This window comes from Macaca thibetana, chromosome X (genome assembly GCF_024542745.1).
Source record: "Macaca thibetana thibetana isolate TM-01 chromosome X, ASM2454274v1, whole genome shotgun sequence".
Lineage (NCBI taxonomy): Eukaryota > Metazoa > Chordata > Mammalia > Primates > Cercopithecidae > Macaca > Macaca thibetana.
Window position 1 is genome coordinate 97,610,800 of NC_065598.1, and position 21,772 is coordinate 97,632,571.

General features: G+C 37.9%; 2 protein-coding genes across 8 annotated transcripts in view; one reads left to right on the forward strand and one right to left on the reverse strand.

Annotated features, from left to right (window-relative positions):
• Positions 1 to 21,772, forward strand: part of TCEAL2 (transcription elongation factor A like 2) — a 647,988-nt gene that overhangs the window by 475,157 nt on the left and 151,059 nt on the right. The window lies entirely within an intron of this gene.
• The window catches only part of ZMAT1 (zinc finger matrin-type 1), a 48,035-nt gene continuing 43,144 nt past the window's right edge, over positions 16,882 to 21,772 (reverse strand). For all 4 annotated transcript variants that reach the window (XM_050775924.1, XM_050775923.1, XM_050775926.1 and 1 more), the window contains 2 exons: positions 21,213 to 21,312; positions 16,882 to 19,409 (listed from right to left, as the gene is read on the reverse strand). In XM_050775924.1, the coding sequence (XP_050631881.1) occupies positions 18,098 to 19,409; positions 21,213 to 21,312 (1,412 nt within the window). In that variant the 3' untranslated portion in view covers positions 16,882 to 18,097. The remainder of the gene's footprint in view (positions 19,410 to 21,212; positions 21,313 to 21,772) is intronic.

Sequence of the window (21,772 nt, forward strand, 5' to 3'; positions counted from 1 at the left end):
TTTTACATTTGCTGAGGAGTGCTTTACTTCCAACTATGTGGTCAATTTTGGAATAAGAGCGATGTGGTGCTGAGAAGAATGTATATTCTGTTGACTTGGGGTGGAGAGTTCTGTAGATGTCTATTAGGTCTGCTTGGTGCAGAGTTGAGTTCAATTCCTGGATTTCCTTGTTAATTTTCGGTCTCATTGATCTGTGTAATGTTGACAGTGGGGTGTTACAGTCTCCCATTATTACTGTGTGGGAGTCTAAGTCTCTTTGTAAGTCTCTAAGGACTTGCTTTATGAATCTGGGTCCTCCTGTATTGGGTGCATATATATTTGGGATAGTTAGCTCTTGTTGAATTGATCCCTTTACCATATGTAAGGGCCTTCTTTGTCTCTTTTGATCTTCGATGGTTTAAAGTTTGTTTTATCAGAGACTAGGATTGCAACCCCTGCCTTTTTTTGTTTTCCATTTGCTTGGTAGATCTTCCTCCATCCCTTTATTTTGAGCCTATGTGTGTCTCTGCACATGAGATGGGTCTCCTGAATACAGCAAACTGATGGGTCTTGACTCTTTATCCAATTTGCCAGTTTGTGTCTTTTAATTGGAGCATTTAGCCCATTTACATTTAAGGTTAATATTGTTATGTGTGAACTTGGTCCTGTCATTATGATGTTAGCTGGTTATTTTGTTCGTTAGCTGATGCAGTTTCTTCCTAGCATCGATGGTCTTTACATTTTGGCATGTTTTTGCAGTGGCTGGTACTGGTTGTTCCTTTCCGTGTTTAGTGCTTCCTTCGGGAGCTCCTGTAGGGCAGGCCTGGTGGTGACAGAATTTCTCAGCATTTGCTTGTCTGTAAAGGATTTTATTTCTCCTTCACTTATGAAACTTAGTTTGGGTGGATAAGAAATTCTGGGTTGAAAATCCATTTCTTTGAGAAGTTGAATATTGGCCCCCACTCTTTTCTGGCTTGTAGAGATTCTGCCGAGAGATCTGCTGTTAGTCTGATAGGCTTCCCTTTGTGGGTAACCCGACCTTTCTCTCTGGCTGCCCTTAACAGTTTTTCCTTCATTTCAACTTTGGTGAATCTGACAGTTATATGTCTTGGAGTTGCTCTTTTCGAGGAGTATCTTTGTGGCATTCTCTGTATTTCCTGAATTTGAATGTTGGCCTGCCTTCCTGGGTTGGGGAAGTTCTCCTGGATGATATCCTGCAGAGTGTTTTCCAACTTGATTCAATTCTCCCCATCACTTTCAGGTACATCAATCAGATGTAGATTTGGTCTTTTCACATAGTCCCATACTTCTTGAAGGCTTTGTTCATTTCTTTTTCCTCTTTTTTCTTTAGACTTCTCTTCTTGCTTCATTTCATTCATTTGATCCTCAATCGCTGATACTCTTTCTTCCAGTTGATCGAGTTGGTTACTGAAGCTTGTGCATTTGTCACATATTTCTCGTGTCATGGTTTTTATCTCTGTCAGTTCATTTATGGCCTTCTGTGCATTGATTATTCTAGTTATCCATTCTTCCATTCTTTTTCCAAGATTTTTAGTTTCTTTGCACTAGGTACGTTGTTCCTCCTTTAGCTCTGAGAAGTTTGATGGACTGAAGCCATCTTCTCTCAACTCGTCAAAGTCATTCTCCATCCAGCTTTGGTCCGTTGCTGGTGATGAGCTGCATTTCTTTGGAGGGGGAGATGTGCTCTTATTTTTTGAATTTCCAGCTTTTCTGCCCTGCTTTTCCCCCAACTTTGTGGTTTTATCTGCCTTTGGTCTTTGATGATGGTGATGTACTGATGGGGTTTTGTTGTGGGTGTCCTTTCTGTTTGTTAGTTTTCCTTCTAACAGTCAGGACCCTCAGCTGTAAGTCTGTTGGAGATTGCTCGAGGTCCACTCCAGACCCTGTTTGCCTGGGTATCAGCAGCGGAGGCTGCAGAAGATAGAATATTGCTGAACAGCGAGTGTTCCTGTCTGATTCTTGCTCTGGAAGCTTCATCTCAGGGGTGTTCCCTGCTGTGTGAGGTGTGAGATGTCATTCTGCACCTAGTGGGGGATGTCTCCCAGTTAGGCTACTCAGGGGTCAGGGACCCACTTGAGCAGGCAGTCTGTCCGTTCTCAGATCTCAACCTCCATGCTGGGAGATCCACTGCTCTCTTCAAAGCTGTCACACGGGGACATTTTCCTCTGCCGAGGTTTCTGCTGCTTTTTGTTTAGCTATGCCCTGTCCCCAGAGGTGGAGTCTATGGAGACAGGCAGGCCTCCTTGAGCTGCTGGGGGCTCCACCCAGTTCGAGCTTCCCAGCAGCTTTGTTTACCTACTTAAGCCTCAGCAATCGTGGGCGCCCCTCCCCCAGCCTCGCTGCTGCCTTGCAATTAGATCTCAGACTGCTGTGCTAGCAATGAGGGAGGTTCCGTGGGCATGGGACCCTCCCAGCCTGGTGTGGGATATAATCTCCTGATGTGCCCTTTGCTAAGACCCTTGGTAAAGCACAGTATTAGGGTGGGAGTTACCCAATTTTCCAGGTGTTGTGTGTCTTAGTTCCCCTGGCTAGGAAAAGGGGTTCCCTTCCCCCTTGTGCTTCCCAGGTGAGGCAATGCCTTGCCCTGCTTCAGCTCTCGCTGGTCGGGCTGCACCAGCTGACCAGCACTGATTGTCTGGCACTCCCCAGTGAGGTGAACCCAGTACCTCAGTTGAAAATCCAGAAATCACCCATCTTCTGTGTTGCTCATGCTGGGAGCTAGAGACTGGAGCTGCTCCTATTCGGCCATCTTGCTCCGGGGACAAAATAATTTTTAAGACAAAAAGTACAAGGAGAGATGAAGAAGGTTACTATATAATGATAAAGGGGTCAATTCAGTAAGAAGACATAACAATTTTAAATATATATGCACCCAACACTAGAGCACCCAGATATATAAAGTAAATATTAGAGCTAAAGAAAAAGATAAGCTTCAATACAATAATAACTAAAGTCTTCAACATTCCACTTTCAGCATTGGATAGATCTTCCAGACAGAGAGTCAACAAAGAAAGAGCAGACTTAATATGCATTAGAGATAAAATGGACCTAAGAGATATTTACTGAACTTTTTACCCAATGGCTGCAGAATACACAATGTTTTCCTCAGCACATGGATCATTCTTAAGGATAAACCATATGTTAGGTCACAAAAAAACTCTTAAAACTGAGAAAAATGAAATAATATCAAGAATCTTCTCTGACCACAATGGAATAAAACTAGAAATCAATAACAAGAGGAATTTTGGAAAGTATACAAATACATGGAAATTAAATAATATGCTCCTGAATAACCCGTAGTTCAATGAAGAAATTAAGAAGGATATTGAAAAATTTCTCAAAACAAATGATAATGCAAACATAACATGCCAAAGCCTATGGAATACAGCAAAAGCAGTATTCAAGGGAAGTATATAGCTTCATCAAAAAAAGAGGAAATACTTCAAAAAAGAGGAAAAACCTCAAATAAACAATCTAGTGATACATCTTAAAGAGCTAGAAAAGAAAGAGCAAAGCAAACCCCAAATTAGTAGAACAAAAGAAAAATAAATATTAGAGAAGAAATAAATAAAATTGAAATAAAAAATAAAAATAAATGAGACAAAAGTTGGTGTTTTGAAAAGTTAAACCAAAATGACACACCTTTAGCAAGACTAACAGAAAAAAGAGAGAATATCCAAATATATAAAATCAGGAATAAAAAAAGGAGACATTACAACTGATACTGCAGAAATTCAAAGGATCAGTAGTGGCTACTATGGGCAACTATATGCTAATAAATTGGAAAATCTAGAAGAAACTGACAAACTTCTAGACACATACAACCTACAAAGATTGAATCAGGAAGAAATAAAAAACCTGAACAGAACAATAATAATAAGTAATGAGATTGAGGACGTAATAATATGTCTCCCAAAAAAGAAAAGGCTGAGACCCGATGACTTTACTGCTGAGTTCTACCAAACGTTTAAAGAATGAATAACAATCCTACACAAGCTATTCTGAAAAATAAAGAAGGTAATACTTCCAAACACATTCTACAAGGCCATATCACCCTGATACCAAACTCAGACAAAGAAACAACAAAAAAAGAAAACTATAGACCAATATCTCTGATGAATATTGATGCCAAAATCCTCAACGAAATACTAGCAAACTCAATTCAACGACACTTTAGAAGATCATTCATAATGACCAAGTGGGATTTATCCCTGGTATGCAAAGATTTAGCATATGCAAATCAATCAATGTGATACATCATATTAACAGAATGAAGGATAAAAATCATGTAATTATTTCAATTGATGTTGAAAAGCCATTTTGATAAAATTCAGCATCCTTTTATTATAAAAATCTTCAAAATACTGGGTATAGAGGGAACGTACCTCAACATAATAAAAACCTTATATGACAGACCCACCACAAGTATCATACTGAAAGACCTTTCCTCTAAGATGTGGAACACAGCAAGGATTCCCAGCATCAATGCTGTTATTCAACATAGTACCTGAAGTCCTAGCTAGAGCAACCAGACAATTATAAAGGGCATCCAAATTGGAAAGGAAGAAGTCAGATTATCTTTTTTTTGGGGGGGGGGTGGGGGCTATATTATTTATTTATTTATGTATTTGTTTATTTATTTTTTCTTCATTTCTTCTAAACACAAAAAAGGGATACATGTGCAGAGCGTGCAGGTTTGTAACATAGGTATACGTGTGCCATGGTGGTTTGCTGATGCTATTGACTTATCCTCTAACTTCCCTCCCCTCAACCCCCAACCCCAAAAAGGTCCTGGTGTGTATTGTTCTCCTGTCTGTGTCCACGTGTTCTCAACGTTCAACTCCCACTTATGATTGAGAACATTTGGTGTTTGGTTTTCTTTCCCTGTGTTAGTTTGCTGAGGATAATGGCTTCCAGCTCCATCCATGTCCCTGCGAAGGACATGATCTCCTTCCTTTTTATGGTTGCATAGAATTCCATAGTGTACATATACCACATATTCTTTATTCAGTCTATCAGTGATGGGCATTTGGGTTGGTTCCATGTCTTTGCTATTGTAAATAGTGCTGCAATAAACATACATGTGCACGTGTCTTTACAGTTCCTTGGGTATATTCCCAGTAATCGGATTTCTGGGTCAAATGGTATTTCTGGTTCTAGATCCTTGAGGAATCGCCACACTGTCTTCCACAATGGTTGAACCAGTTTATACTCCCACCAACAGTGTAAAAGCATTCCTATTTCTCTCCAGCCTCGCCAGCATCTATTGCTTCCTGACTTTTTAATAATCGCCATTCTGACTGGCATGAGATGGTATCTCATTGTGGTTTTGATTTGCATTACTCTGATGGTCAGTGATATTGAGCCCTTTTTCATATGTTTCTTGGCCGTGTAAATGTTTTCTTTTGAGAAGTGTCTGTTCATATACTTTACCCACTTTTTGACGTCTTTTTTTTTCCTTGTAAATTATGGATATTAGACTTTTGTCGGATGGGTAAATTGCAAAAATTTTCTCTGATTCTGTAGGTTGCCTGTTCACTCCGATGATAGTTTCTTTTGCTATGCAGAGGCTCTTTAGTTTAATTAGATTCCATTTGCCAATTTTGGCTTTTGTTGCAATTGCTTTTGGAGTTTTTGTCATGAAGTTTTTGCCCATGCCTATGGCCTGAATGGTACTGCGTAGGTTTTAGGAAGAAGTCAAATTGGGGCCGGGCGCGGTGGCTCAAGCCTGTAATCCCAGCACTTTGGGAGGCCGAGACGGGCGGATCACGAGGTCAGGAGATCGAGACCATCCTGGCTAACACGGTGAAACCCCGTCTCTACTAAAAAATACAAAAAACTAGCCGGGCGAGGTGGCGGGCGCCTGTAGTCCCAGCTACTCGGGAGGCTGAGGCAGGAGAATGGCGTAAACCCGGGAGGCGGAGCTTGCAGTGAGCTGAGATCCGGCCACTGCACTCCAGCCTGGGCGACAGAGCGAGACTCCGTCTCAAAAAAAAAAAAAAAAAAAAAAGGAAGAAGTCAAATTATCTTTGTTTGCAGATGATATGGTCTTATATTTGGAAAAACTGAAAGATTCCACAACAAAACTATTAGAACTGATAAACAAATCTGGTAAAGTTGCAAGATACAAAATCAAAATACAAAAATCAGTATCATGTCTATATGCCAACAGTGAATGATCTGAAAAAGAAATTTAAAAAGTAATCCATCCCATCAAGCTACCAATGACTTTCTTCACAGAATTGGAAAAACTACTTTAAAGTTCATATGGGACCAAAAAAAAGCCTGCATTGCCAAGACAATCCTAAGCCAAAACAACAAAGCTGGAGGCATCACGTTAGCGGACTTCAAACTATACCACAAGGCTACAAACCAAAACAGCATGGCACTGGTACCAAAACAGAGATATAGACCAATGGAACAGAACAGAGCCCTCAGAAATAATACCACACATCTACAACTATCTGATCTTTGACAAACCTGACAAAAACAAGATATGGGGAAAGGATTCCCTATTTAATAAATGGTGCTGGGAAAAATGGCTAGCTGTATGTAGAAAGCTGAAACTGGATTCCTTCCTTACACCTTATACAAAAATTAATTCAAGATGGATTAAAGACTTAAATGTCAGACCTAAAACCATAAAAACCCTAGGCAATGTCATTCAGGACATAGGCATGGGCAAAGACTTCATGTCTAAAACACCAAAAACAATGGCAACAAAAGTCAAAATTGACAAATGGGATCTAATTAAACTAAAGAGCTTCTGCACAGCAAAAGAAACTACCAGCACAGTGAATAGGCAACCTACAGAATGGGAGAAAATTTTTGCAATCTACTCATCTGCAAAGGGCTAATATCCAGAATCTACAAAGAACTTAAACAAATTTACAAGAAAAAAAATCAAACAACCCCATCAAAAAGTGGGCAAAAGATATGAACAGACACTTCTCAAAAGAAGACATTTATGCAGCCAACAGACACATGAAAAAATGCTTGCCATCACTGGCCACCAGAGAAATGCAAATCAAAACCACAATGAGATACCATCTCACACCAGTTAGAATGGTGATCATTAAAAAGTCAGGAAACATCAGGTGCTGGAGAGGATGTGGAGAAATAGGAACACTTTTACACTGTTGGTGGGACTGTAAACTAGTTCAACCATTGTGGAAGACAGTGTGGTGATTCCTCAAGGTTCTAGAACTAGAAATACCATTTGACCCAGCCATCCCATTACTGGGTATACACCCAAAGGATTATAAATCATGCTGCTATAAAGACACATACACACGTGTGTTTATTGTGGCACTATTCACAATAGCAAAGACTTGGGACCAACCCAAATGTCCATCAATGATAGACTGGATTAAGAAAATGTGGCACATATGCACCATGGAATACTGTGCAGCCATAAAAAAGGATGAGTTCATGTCCTTTGTAGGGACATGGATGCAGCTGGAAACCATCATTCTGAGCAAACTATCGCAAGGACAGAAAACCAAACACCTCATGTTCTCACTAATAGGTGGGAGTTGAACAATGAGAACACTTGGACACAGGATGGGGAACATCACACACTGGGGCCTGTCATGGGGTGGGGGAAGGGGGAAGGGATAGCATTAGGAGATATACCTAATGTAAATGACGAGTTAATGGGTGCAGCACACCAACATGGCACATGTATACATATGCAACAAACCTGCACATTGTGCACATGTACCCTAGAACGCAAAGTATAATAATAAAAAAAAGAAAAAAAGTAATCTCATTTACAACAGCCACACATAAAATTAAATACCTGGAAATTAACTTAACCAAAGAAGAAAAAGATCTCTATAATGAAAACTATAAAACACTGATGGAAGACATTGAAGAGGACACCACAAAATGAAACAAAATTTCCATGTTCATGAATTGGAGGAATCAATATTGTAAAAATGTCCATACCACCCAAAGCAATCTAGAGATTCAATGCAATCCCTATCAAAACACTGATGACATTCTTCACAGAAATAGAAAATCCTAAAATTCATGTGAACCCACGAAGTATATAGAGTATCTGAAACTATTCTAAGCAAAAGAATAAAACTGGAAGAATCACATTACCTAACTTCAAATTATCCGACAGAGCTGTAGTAACCCAAACAGCATGGTACCGGCATAAAACCAGACACACGGATCAATGGAACGGAATAGAGAACCCATAAATAAATCCACACACCTATGGTGAACTCATTTTTGACAAAGGTGACCAGGACATACTCTGAGGATAAGACTGTCTCTTCAATAAACAGTGCTGGGAAAACAGGATATCCATATACAGAAGAAAAAACTAGACCCCCATACACATATCTTTCCATATACAAAAATCAAATCAAAATGGATTAAACACATAAATGTAAGACCTCAAACTCTGAAACTACTACAAGAAAACATTGGGGAAAATCTCCAGGACATTGGTCTTGGCAAAAAATTTCTTGAGTAATACCCCAAAAACATAGGCAACCAGAGCATAAATGGACAAATGGGATCAAATCACGTTAAAAAGCTTCTATACAGCAAAGGAAATAGTCCACAAAGTGAGAAAACAATACACAGAATGGGAGAAAATATTTGCAAACTACCCATCTGACAAGGGATCAATCACCAGAAGATATAAGAAGCTCAAACAACTCTGTAGGAAAAAACTAATAATCCAATTAAAAATGGGCACAAGATTTGAATAGACATTTTTCTAAAGACATATAAGTGGCAAACATGCATACGAAAAGGTGCTGAACAGCACTGATCATCAGATAATTCAAATAAAAACTGCAATGAGGTATCATCTTACCTCAGTTAAAATGGCTTATATCCAAAAGACAAGCAATAACAAATGCTGGTGAAGATGTGGAGAAAAGGAAACCCTGTACAATGCTTGTGGGAATTTAAATTAGTACAGCCACTATCGAGGACAATTTAGAGGTTCCTCAAAAAACTTAAAATTGAGTTTCCATATGACCCAGCAATCTCACTGCTGGGTATGTACCACAAAGAAAGGAAATCAGTATATCGAAGATATATTCCTGTCTGTCCGCAGCACTGTTTACAACAGCTAAGATTTGGAAGCAACCTAACTGTCCATCAACAGATGAATGGATAAATAAAATGTAGTACATATACACAATGGAATACTATTAAGCCATAAAAAGTATGAAAATCCGTCATTTGCAACAACATAGGTGGAAGTGGACATTGTTATGTTAAGTGAAATAAGCCAAACATCACATGTTCTCACTGATCTAAAAGTTAACACAATTGAACTCATGAACACAGAAAGTAGAAGGATGGTTACCAGTGGCTGGGAAGGGTAATGGGGGGTGCTGAGGAGGGGCAGGAATTGTTAGTAAGTTAAAAAAAAAAAGTAGTTAGAAAGAATGAATATAAGACCTAGTATTCGATAGCACAACAGGGTGACTACAGTAAATAATAACTTAATTGTACATTTGTAAATAACTTAAAGAGTATAATTTCACTGTCTGTAACTCAAAGGATAAATGCTTTCACTTTTGTGAAAGTTCCCTCCTAAATATTGCAAGTCTATACCTAAGAATTGTATCAATATACTCATAAAAAATAGAGATTGAAATATAAATGGGCCAAACCTTTAGTAAGTCTGTGCTAATGATTTTGTTTATAGAATAGCAGATCTGTGGTGCATCATTTTTGACCTTTCCAGAGTATGATTAGTCATTCCTACTCCCAAACATGTTTTTCAAGTGCCTAACTTAAATTGAAGCTCAGAGTGAAACTTTATTGTCCCCAGGTTCTATAGGTCAATTATTAAATACTTACAGTTCTCTGATGGCCAGTGATGATGAGCATTTTTTCATGTGTCTGTTGGCTGTATGAATGTCTTCTTTTGAGAACTGTCTGGTCATATCCTTTGCCCCCTTTTTGATGGGGTTGTTTGTCTTTTTCTCATAAATTTGTTTGAGTTCTTTGTAGGTTCTGGATATTAGCCCTTTGTCAGATGAGTAGATTGCAAAAATTTTCTCCCATTCTGTAGGTTGCCTGTTCACTCTGATGGTAGTTTCTTTTGCTGTGCAGAAGCTCTTTAGTTTAATTAGATCCCATTTGTCAATTTTGGCTTTTGTTGCCGTTGCTTTTGGTGTTTTAGACATGAAGTCCTTGCCCATGCCTATGTCCTGAATGGTATTACCTAGGTTTTCTTCTAGGGTTTTTATGGTATTAGGTCTAACATTTAAGTCTCTAATCCATCTTGAATTAATTTTTGTATAAGGAGTAAGGAAAAGATCCAGTTTCAGCTTTCTACTTATGGCTAGCCAATTTTCCCAGCACCATTTATTAAATAGGGAATCCTTTCCCCATTTCTTGTTTTTCTGAGGTTTGTCAAAGATCAGATGGCTGTAGATGTGTGGTTATGATTTCTGAGGACTCTGTTCTGTTCCATTGGTCTATATCTCTGTTTTGGTACCAGTACCATGCTGTTTTGGTTACTGTAGCCTTGTAGTACAGTTTGAAGTCAGGTAGCGTGATCAACAGAGAAATGCAAATCAAAACCACAATGAGATACCATCTCACACCAGTTAGAATGGCAATCATTAAAAAGTCAGGAAACAACAGATGCTGGAGAGGATGTGGAGAAATAGGAACATTTTACACTGTTGGTGGGATTGTAAACTAGTTCAACCATTATGGAAAGCAGTATGGTGATTCCTCAAGGATCTAGAACTAGAAGTACCATATGACCCAGCCATCCCATTACTGGGTATATACCCAAAGGATTATAAATCATGCTGCTATAAAGACACATGCACACATATGTTTATTGCGGCACTATTCGCAATAGCAAAGACTTGGAATCAACCCAAATGTCCATCAGTGACAGACTGGATTAAGAAAATGTGGCACAAATACACCATGGAATACTATGCAGCCATCAAAAAGGATGAGTTTGTGTCCTTTGTAGGGACATGGATGCAGCTGGAAACCATCATTCTCAGCAAACTATTGCAAGAACAGAAAACCAAACACCTCATGTTCTCACTCATAGGTGGGAACTGAACAATGAGACCATTTGGACTTGGGAAGGGGAACATCACACACCGGGGCCTATCACAGGGAGGGGGGAGGGGGAAGGGGGGAGGGATTGCATTGGGAGTTATACCTGATGTAAATGACGAGTTGATGGGTGCTGACGAGTTGATGGGTGCAGCACGCCAACATGGCACAGGTATACATATGTAACAAACCTGCACGTTATCCACATGTACCCTAGAACTTAAAGTATAATAAAAAAATAAATAAGTAAATAAATACTTACAGTTTTTTAAATCCTCTTTGGTCTCAATTAAAAGTAACAGGAAACTTGGGTTTGTAATGAAATTATTAGGTTTCTTTTCATCTGAAGACTATCTCTTTCCTTTAATGACAGCATGATCTTAGTTTGCCTTTCTTAATTTTGGACATTGTGGAAATGAAAGAGGGCTTTGCTTTTCCCAGATCCTGCCTCTCAGTTTGAATTTTTCCAGGCATCCATGACCAAGCCTAGCATTTCAGAGTCTGGTCAAGAGAACTTCATAGTCTCTCCCATCTGTCTGTTACTTCCAGTTCTCTCTGACACCCTCTTAGTTCCTAGTGTCACATTTGGATTCCAATACAGATCCTGTGTCTGGTCTCCTTTTCTGCCCACCCTTCCATCTTCACACTAACTTTTTAAATGAACACATTACAGTCATTAAGACTACCAGAGACAATTCAGTTCAACTTTCTCTCATTTTTTTCTGCTCATAAATTCTCAGTGATTCCAGTCTTATCCTGGTTTGTGCTGCTATAGCAGAATACCTTAGACTGGGTAATTTATAAAGAGCAGAAATTTATTTCTTACAGTTATGGAGTCTAGGAAGTCCAAGAGTAAGGCACTGGAAGATTTGGTGTTTGGTAAGGGCTCAATCTCTGCTTCCAAGAGGGTGCCTGAATGCTGCATCCTCCAAAGGAGATGAACAATACTCTTCTCATGGTAGAAGAGCAGAATAGAGCAAACCCATTCCCATAAGCCCTTTTTATTGTGAACATAATCCATTCCTGAGGGCAGAGCCCTCATAACCTAAACACCTCCTATTAGGCCCCACCTCCCAACTCTATTGCATTGGGGATTCAGTTTCAACATGAGTTTTGGAAGGGACAAAAATATTCAAACCATAGCAACCCCTGTTTCCAAACAGATCAAGACTATAATCCTCTTTGTCGGTCTTCCAGGTCTACCTTATCCTCCCTTTGCATATTCTGTTATACACTCAGATTGGCTGTTCCCTCTACAGAAAGTCCATTTTTGCTCCGTTTCCGCTCTCCCTCAACACACACACACACACACACACACACACACACACGCACGCACGCACACAAATGGAGCTCCTCCTGGAAAGTCTTACTGCTCTTAAGAGTTTGGCCACAAATTATCTAAGCTTTGAGGCCAATCGCACCAAGCCTCTTCCTACCTTTTTCCTTCCGTTAGAATGGACATAGTCCTTCCCTTTTCCCTTATGATACTAGTACTTCTCAGGTCAGGTTAAGTTGTGATTTGATCATAGTGGTTTAGTGGCCAGCAGGAGAGATGAGGACAGAAGCTAAGCGAGGAAACTTGTCTTGTAAGGCAGATGGCAAAATACTAGCCTCATGTAAGAAGTGGATGCTAGTCCTTAATTGGGAGAAATGGGTTGGGTTGCCAGTTTAGCAAAAAGAAAAAATAAATACAAAGATACTCAGTTAAATTTAATTTCAAATAATGAATTTTAAAGTATAAGTTTGACTAAAGTATTACATGTAACATATTTATTACAATTAGCTCTTTATCTGAAATGCACGTTTAACTGGGCATTCTGTATCTTATTTGACAATCCTAGAGCTCAGAGGGTTCAGGTGAATGTGGGATGAAGATGAAGAGATAAGTCTCTTTATACGTCACCAAGGATGCCTTCTGACTTTCATGTTTTGCCCTAAATTGTCATTCATTTTCTCAGCTTTTTTCTACAATGCATCAATGGCATCTAAAAAGTCAGCAAATTGTATATAATTGCCATTTCCCCTAATCATCTCAATTACTTGAGATATTACACTTGCATGTACATTCATTTCTACTAGTATTACTTGAAAGTTTTAACAACTGTACTGCCATAGCATGCCAGGGACGACCTACTATCAGTATTTTATTTATTACCAATGACAGAATCCTTATTGCCTGCTCTGAAAATCCCATTTTGGGGTCTGTTCCTTAGGATCACTTCTGTTATCCCGTTTTAGGTAAGGTTCTAGGGGAAAATGACTATGAGATAAAAATTCGATTGCAGACAATTTATAGGGGCATGCTCAAAAGAACCCTTGTGAATTGGTGAGGGAGGAAAGAACAGCAGAGAAAGAATTGAACTGATATAATCACAACGAAGGCCTCAGCTGATCCTATGGGGAGTTTGGGAACTGAGATGACCTTTCAAAGTTGCCCAAAATTGAACCAAGAGGTCTGGCTTTTGTCTATCTACATCATTCCATCAGTGGATGCGGGCTGCATAACCTTAGAAGAGGCAGTTACCTTCAGATAAGGGCAGTTCTCCAGAATTTGGATAAGAGAGTGCCCCTGACCCGAGAAGGTATGGCAAGGGGTGAGGAGTGGTTCTGGGCAGCATAACACAGCCTCCATTTCAACAAATTTAATTGTATCTCTGTTGGCTTTTTTATCTATTACTTTTATCGATCTTTAGTGTTTTTTTGTGTATGTGTGTTTATCTTCATTTTCCTCTTCATTTCTCTCATTACCAGTTTCTACTGTCATGTATTCCCTCCAAGTTAATCTTCACTTTTTTTTTGTTTTTATTATTATTTCCTTAGTCCTGTCGGATTTTGTTTCATAGCCTTCTGTTCTTTATCTCTGGGTTCTTTTTCTGATTTATACTGTTTCAAAGGTTTAAATGTTTACTTTCTTTCAGCTCATTTAGAAATACTATGTCAGAGTTTTTATCTGCTTTGTGTGTGCATGTTTCTGTGTGTTCACATCCTATGGGTCTTGTCTCTTAAGGTGTTACACTCACCTTTTGATGTTTATTTTGCTGTCATCATACTTTCTGGGATTTGATTTCTCTGGATTCTTCCTCCATCTGCTACCATCTGAACTTTCCTTTTCCTTTACCCACAATCTCTCTTCTCTGTTCAATTTGATTTCTGAAATAAGCAGTTCTCTTTCTGTATGTGGATTTTTTTCTTCTGGAAGAAAACAAATGCTGGATAGTTGTGAAATCCTTAAGGGACTAGTTCACCACTCTCTGATCTCTTGATGATTCTGTGCAGTTTTCTTACCTGTCATTCAGAACCTGTGATCACTTCTTCCAGTGTTTCAATTGCTCTCAAATCTATTTTCCCAGTTTGGTGAAGAAATATTTTGGTGATATAATCAAGGGGAATTGCTTATGGTCTAATTTAGGAGAGAAGAGATTCTCAAAAATGGTTTTTGGCTTAGGCAATTAGATGTTTTTACAGAAATAAGGGAAACTAGATGAACAATTGGGAATGACAGAAGGCGGCATTCTATTTGGCTATATTAAGTTTGCAGCGCCTGTTAGATAATCATGTAGATAAATCAAATAAATAAATCTTTGAACTGAGAGAAAATGGTTTGCTTAGATGTCCTTTGGGAAGCCTTTTCTGAATGCTCTCTTCCCATCACATTAGGCTCATTACCTTCGCTACCCAACAGCATCATTCATCACTTTGATTGAAGCCTTTATAACTTATTTTGTAATTGCCTGTTTATTGGTCCATTTCCTCTGTTGGACTGTGAGCTTTTTGAAAAACAATCTGTATTCATTCTTTTTTCAGGTTCCTTCCTGGCACAATGCTGACAGTCAGCTCTTATTTGTTCAATGCATGCACACAAGACAGTCAATTCTATTTTTTTTTACAGCTCCAATTTTTGAAAACTGTTTTCCAAATTTGCCCAGTACTTTTCCCTGTATCTTCTACCCAGTTCAGGATTTATCTCTGTAGTTAGATACTTTTAACTTGTTCCAAATATTCTCTTATATATTTGACTTAGACCATATGTGATTTTTATGTCTGGGTGAGCATATTAGTCTTTCAAATCAAACATGTAATAAAATCCTCAACATTGTTTTCACATGTATCTTAAATTATGTCTCCTCAAATATGTTTTTGTATTAAAATACCCAAATGTAGGATTTACTATTTATATCATTAAATTTCATCTTAGTGAATTCAACACTTAATTCCAGAAGTGGAGATCATTTGGGATCCTACACATAAACATCTTGACTTACATATACTCTCACCTCTAAGTGCTCAAAGGCAGAAAGAAGTTGGGAGCATAACAAATGTGCCAAAGTTGGGCTCCAGACCCTTTCCCCACCTTCAACCAGAAAATTATGTATTTAGGTTAATGTAAAATTTGTTTTATAGTGAGGTTAATGTCACATTTATTTTTGGCAAAAAATTGTTTTAAAACTTTTGAAAACCACTTTTCTAGAGCAAGTCACTGGTGCATGTCCCTAGACTGTAATCAATACCACATCCTTTTCTGTCTACTCAACCCATCAACAATTTAAATGGTTTTGATTTTTAAAGCTTGCATGACTTATCTACTATAGATAACAAATGGGTGGATAATTTTTATGAATCATTGTATCTATTTTTAAAAGATCAGAGTAATTTTTTATCTTAGTGAATATTCTTATATAGTTTTGAGTCCTCTCCAACTTTAAACACAAACTTCTATGAAAGAATTCGTCAATTTAACAGATGTTGGCAATTCAATTTATCTTATCTTGCACTTTGTGAAAAGGTGCTGCAGTTCTTGGTGTGCTCAAAAATGGTAACTGGCCAATTTGTGCTTGGTGATTCGCAGTCTATGTATTCTACTCTAGTTCTTATTTCCCCTCTCCTTTCACCAATACAACAAATGTGTTTAAAATGGGGGATGATATTGTAGCATAAAATAATCTTACAAGTCTCATGGAAGAAAATTTGATTTGGGAACCATCTAATTCCACTTAGGGCTATTTTTTCAACCAAGTATACACCCAATTAATCATATTATGCTTCAGCTCACACTTACTATTTTACTTAAATTGCGAAGAACAAAAACAGTTATTAAATGCCTTGCCCAAATGCAGACATGTCACCTATTAAATGCCTTGCCTAAATGTAGATATGTCACCATTTAGATTTATTTTGTTATCTTTAAAAAATAGAGACAGGATCTCACTATGCTGCCCAGGCAGTTCTTGAACTCCTGGACTCAAGTGATTCTTCTGCCCCAGCCACCCAAAGTGCTGGGATTACAGGCATGAGTCACTGTGTGGAGCATAAATTTATTTTTTGTTAGGATTAACACAAAGAGAATACAAAGCCTATTTTTTCATATTCCTGGTGATTCCGAGTTGGATTCTGGAATCACAGTGCAACTGAGACCAGAATCCTGGAATTTGCATTCACAGACCATTGCACTTTCTACTATCCCATTGTGATCCTCAAATACTTAGTGGTACTGCTCACAAATAAAGGGAGCACCAGTGTAAAAAATCTGTCAAAATCAAAAAATTCAAAGGTAACACCCTCTGGTCCTCTACCACTTACAAATTCTTCCTCCTTCGGTTTCAAGTATCTAATTGGTCACATTTTCCTAACCTTAAACTGAGTTTGAGACTCAATATCAGCTTCTATGAGATAAGATGTAGAAAATATAAAATTATTACAATTTCACAGTGTGATCTCCCCAGAGGTATTAAGTGTCAAGTGTTTAATTATTGCCCCTCCAACTCCCAAAATAATAATTTTGGATGGGAAATGATCATTTACATAAAACAGTATGTAGAAATTAAAACACTTTAATATAAACATTTCCAGAATATAGACTGACTTTTTATATCAGTACTTTTTGAGAGCTTTTTAAAACTATATATCATCTAAGTTTATTATAGACTGTTTCATTTTTCCACTTTCAGAACTAGAAAATGCAAAAATACACTGCAAATTAGATTTAACAAAGAAAAAATCAGTTTAAGTTATTTCATACATATTCCTTGGAGAAAGCTGAGACACATAAACACAGAAAAACAACAATAAAATACCACCAACACTAACACAAAACCAAGCAAAGAATTGATTTTGTAATGCTTGGTAATTCTGTCCTTTAAAATAAATTATCTCTCATGAGTAAATAATTCACTATCACAGCAATTTGATGAGCAGAAGTAGAGACAACTTCATTTAGGGAAATTACATTATATGTGAGATATGTGAGAAACATTTAATAATGTTTTTTCTTTTTTAAGAAAATGAAGGAAAGTAACTTGAGGAAAAGGCATATTGAATACTTTTACTTCACTTGGCTTTTTTAGAGATTTAAAGTAGCCATCCACCTAGAAAAATTCCAATAACATGAATTTTATAAAACCAAACTTTTTTTTTCTTCAACTTTGAAGGAACAAAACTAAAAAGTTGAAAATCCTACAGTAGATTCATCCCAAATCACTGTCTCTTCTGTCTTAAGTAGGTTTCTTTTTCTCTTAAGTTCTTGTGTTCTCATGTTAGTGTTGTTCAGAGGCTAGGTTTAGGCTTTTTGTTGTTGTTGTTGTTTCTTCAATTAAATTTCAAGTTTTCTTAAATAGCTTTCCTGAAGTGACACTGACGTGTCCACCTCTCCTTTTCTTCATCTGATCTTCTTGCTTTTGTCTAAGTCCAGTTTCTTAGCTGATTTCCTCAATTAATCCTTGGGCAAACAAAACTAAAAGTTCAATACCCAAGAGTAGACTCATTCCAAAACACAGATTCTTGTCTTTTCTTTAACAGGTTACCTTTTCTCTTATGTTCTCCTTGAGTTCTTATGTTCTTTCTCAGAGGTTAAGTTTAGGCTTTTTTTTCCTCCTTTTAATTCAATTTAAAATTTTATACAAAAACTAAGTGTCCTGAAGTGACACTGACTGTATCTACCTCTCCTTTCCTTCATCGGATGTTCCTGTCTTTTTCTAAATCCATATTGTTTTGTTTTTTTTTTTCAATTCAACCTTGGGTAAACAAAACTAAATATTCAAAATCCAAGAATAGACTCATCCCAAAGCATTTCCTCTTCTGTCCTTTCTTCAACAGATTTCTTTTTCTCTTTCCTGTGCTTACGTTCTTCTTTCTCAGAGGGTACATTATGGCTTTTTTTCTTTTTTCGATGCTTAAGCTTTCCTGAACTGACCCTGACTCTATCCCCCTCTCTTTTCCTTTGTCTGATGCTCTTGTCTTTGTCTAAATCTGTATCTTCATAACTCTTTTTCCTTTTATGTTTGGACAGCTCTTTCTCTGGCCTTTCTTTGCCTTCTTCCAGGTGTCGTTTTCTCTTCTGATGTTTCCGTTTATGACCTGCTTGATGGTCAGTAGTATTGTTTTCTGAGGAGAGGTGCTTGTAAACTTCAGATTCTACACTGTATGAGCCAGAGTTATTTTCTTGCTGATTAAGGCTCAAGGGTACTGGTTTTTCTGGGAAACAGTCTCTGGTGAGTTGCCAGTAGCTAACAGAATCTAGTCTCTGTTTGCTGTCATGAGCTGGTAAGCAATGAGGTAACTGGTTTTCCACTACTTGTGAAATACTGTATGGTCCTGAATAGGTCTGGAAAGTCTCACATGGGAGCTTTTGCTCCAACATTCTGTGTCTGGGTCTGACATCAACCATTTCTCTGTTCTTATGTATTTCTACAGAGCTATCTCCTATCTTTCTGAAACAAGTTTTTGGCTCTAGTCCTCTGGCTTTCTGCACTTTTATGTAATCTTCAAGTTCATCTTGGAAAGAATCATATGTCCTTTTTGAATGGGTTGGTAACCACTGAGGTAATTGGCTTTCCACTGGTGAAATATGGTATGGTCGTTGGTAGGTCTGGGAAGCCTCATGTGAAAATCTTTGCTCGCACATTCTGGATCTGGGTCCAGAATCAACCATTTCTCTGTACCCACGAGTATCCACAGAGTTCTCTCTCACCTTTCTGAAACAAGTCTTTGGATCTAGTCCTCTGGCTTTCTGTACTTTGATGTAATCTTCAAGTTCATCTTGGAAAGAGTCATATGTCTTCTTTGAATGAGGTAACTGCTTTTCCACTGCTTGTGAAATATTGTATGGTGCTGGGTATGTTCGGAAAGTCTCAAATGGGAGTCTTTGTTCAAATATTCTATGTCTGGGTCTGGAATCGACCACTTCTCTGTATCTGTGGGTTTCCAAAGAACTCTCTTCCATCTTTCTGAAACAAGTCTTGGGCTCTAGTCCTCTGGCTTTCTGCATATTGATGTAATCTGCACACTCATTTTGGTAAGAGTCTTGTGTCTTCCTTGAATTCTTCACTAGATTGATAACAATGGATTCTCTGTAAAGAAGACAGTAGAAAATTCTTATTCGATTGTTTTATTCTAAGTATTTTCTTTGCTCTTAAAAGTATTAGTCTGAAAAAAGAAAAACAACAAATACCCAAATTTTAAAAACCTACTTCATTATAAAAGCTATAAATTGTGAATTTTTATGCCAAATAAGCAGCATGGACAGTGAGAACCTACCTCATTATAAAGCCATAAATCATGACTTTTTATGCCCCCAAAAAGGAGCATGGACAATGATATATCTCCCAGGTACCTCACAATTTTTATGCAAAAAAAAAAAAAAAAGGAAATTTCCTCAGGCCCAGGATGAAAGGGAAGAAGGGTATAAAGTAGCAGATATATCTGATGTTGTCGTAGCACTAAAAATATTAAGGCATGTTGCAATGTATGGGTAGGGAATAATAATATTTAATGTCCTGAGAGATGCTCTGATTTGAATGTTATATCATTTTTAAAGTTTTCATTAATTCCTTATATATATCTTATAAATGTGATAGGTGTTTATTCTGTAATATTGAGATTTTTAAAAATCTAAATTATAATCTAGCCAGGTGTGGTGTGTGTGCCTGTATTCCCAGCTACTGAGGCTGAAGCAGGAGGATCTCTTGAGCCCAGGAGTTTGAGGCTGTACTGCACTATGATGGAACCGTGAATAGCCACTGGACTCCATCCTGGGCAAGATAGCAGGAACCCATCTATGAAAAAAAGGAATGTAAATTTAGGTTAATTGGGTAAGTCAGACAATTTAGCTTCTAAATATTCAGATACAAATAATAGAAATATTTTCTACTACAATAAAACAATGTAACAGAAAGAATATGTCTTGATTTTATTTTATTCATTTTATTTTATTTATTTTCTTGAGACAGGGTCTCACTCTGTTGCCCAGGTTAGAGTGCAGTGGTGTGATCATGGTTCACTGCAGCCTCAACATCCTGGACTCAAGCAGTCCTCCTACCTTAGCTACCCAAGTAGCTGTGATGATGGGTACATGCCACGAAACCTGGCTAATTTTTCTTTTTTCTTGGGTACAGGTAAGGTCTCACTATGTTGCCCAGACTTGACCTCAAACTCCTTGGCTCTTCCTCCCACAGTGCTGGGATTATAGGCATGAGTCACCAGACCTGGCTCTATGTCTTGACTTTAAAAGCATCAATACAAAGATAAATAGTCAAATACCCTCTGCTACCTGAACTACCCAATCTCCAACTGTCCATTCAATTCTCCTCTCCTTGAAATAACAGAACAAAATAGACTAAATATTTATTGAACTCCTACTATGTGCCAGGGCAGGCACCTTACATATATTATATTTCCTCATAACAATCTTATATAAGAACTGACCAAAGTTACACACTTGGTAGAAAAATGGATCTGGTATTCTAATCCAGGTCCATCTGATAGCAAGACCTTTGTTCTTAACCACTATACAGCACTGGAAAAATGGTGACTGGATCACTGAATCCCTGGAACCAAGCTAACCTTCCAGAAATTCTCTGAATTTGTGTGATTAGTGTGAGAGTGATCCTTTAGCATCTCTCCAAAGAACACTGCTCTCTAGTCAGGAGGGTTGCCAGTTAGCCAGCTTTGCCAGTACACTATCATTACTAGAACTAAAACTAGAACTCCCTGAGGGACACTAGTATGCAACATGTTGCGAATATTACCAACCACATCCAGGTTTAACTCATAGGGACATGAATGCCTAAGAAGTTTGTAAAATACATTGAAGAGTGCTTGACTAGAAGCTCTGGTCTTTAGCATCATAGGAAAATTTTAGCAAAAATACTTACTTAATTTGATGTTCACTTCCTTGCATATGGGACCGGAACATATCTAAAGATGTAAAAGCAATACTACAAATATGGCAAACATAGGTTCTCATACTAAATGCTGAAAAAACAAAGAGTTCAAGTTAAGAAGGTCAGTATACATTTAAAATCACATAATGTTAGAACTGGACAAGAATTTATTAGAGACCATCTACTTGACATTTTCCAATAAAGATGGGGCCCAGAGAGGTCAAATGACTTTGTCAAAGTCACAGAGCAAGTTAGTAGTAGTGTTAGCCTCTCAGAGCCACGCCTCTTAATTGAATGCCCACAATTCTTTTCACTACACCACACTGCTTCTCTAGCTTAACTTCTTCCCTAAGAATCTGCTATCTGTCTACTGACTGTTGCTACATGGAGGTGCAACAGACACCTGAAATTTAGCATGGCCAACCAACCTTTGCCTCTGAATCTCTTAACCAACCTCTTTTTGTTTGCCCCAACTCTGTTTCCACCCAACCAAAACCTGAAACGTCCCAAAACATTAAAAACAAATAAAGGCAAATTTTTTACTCTCTTAC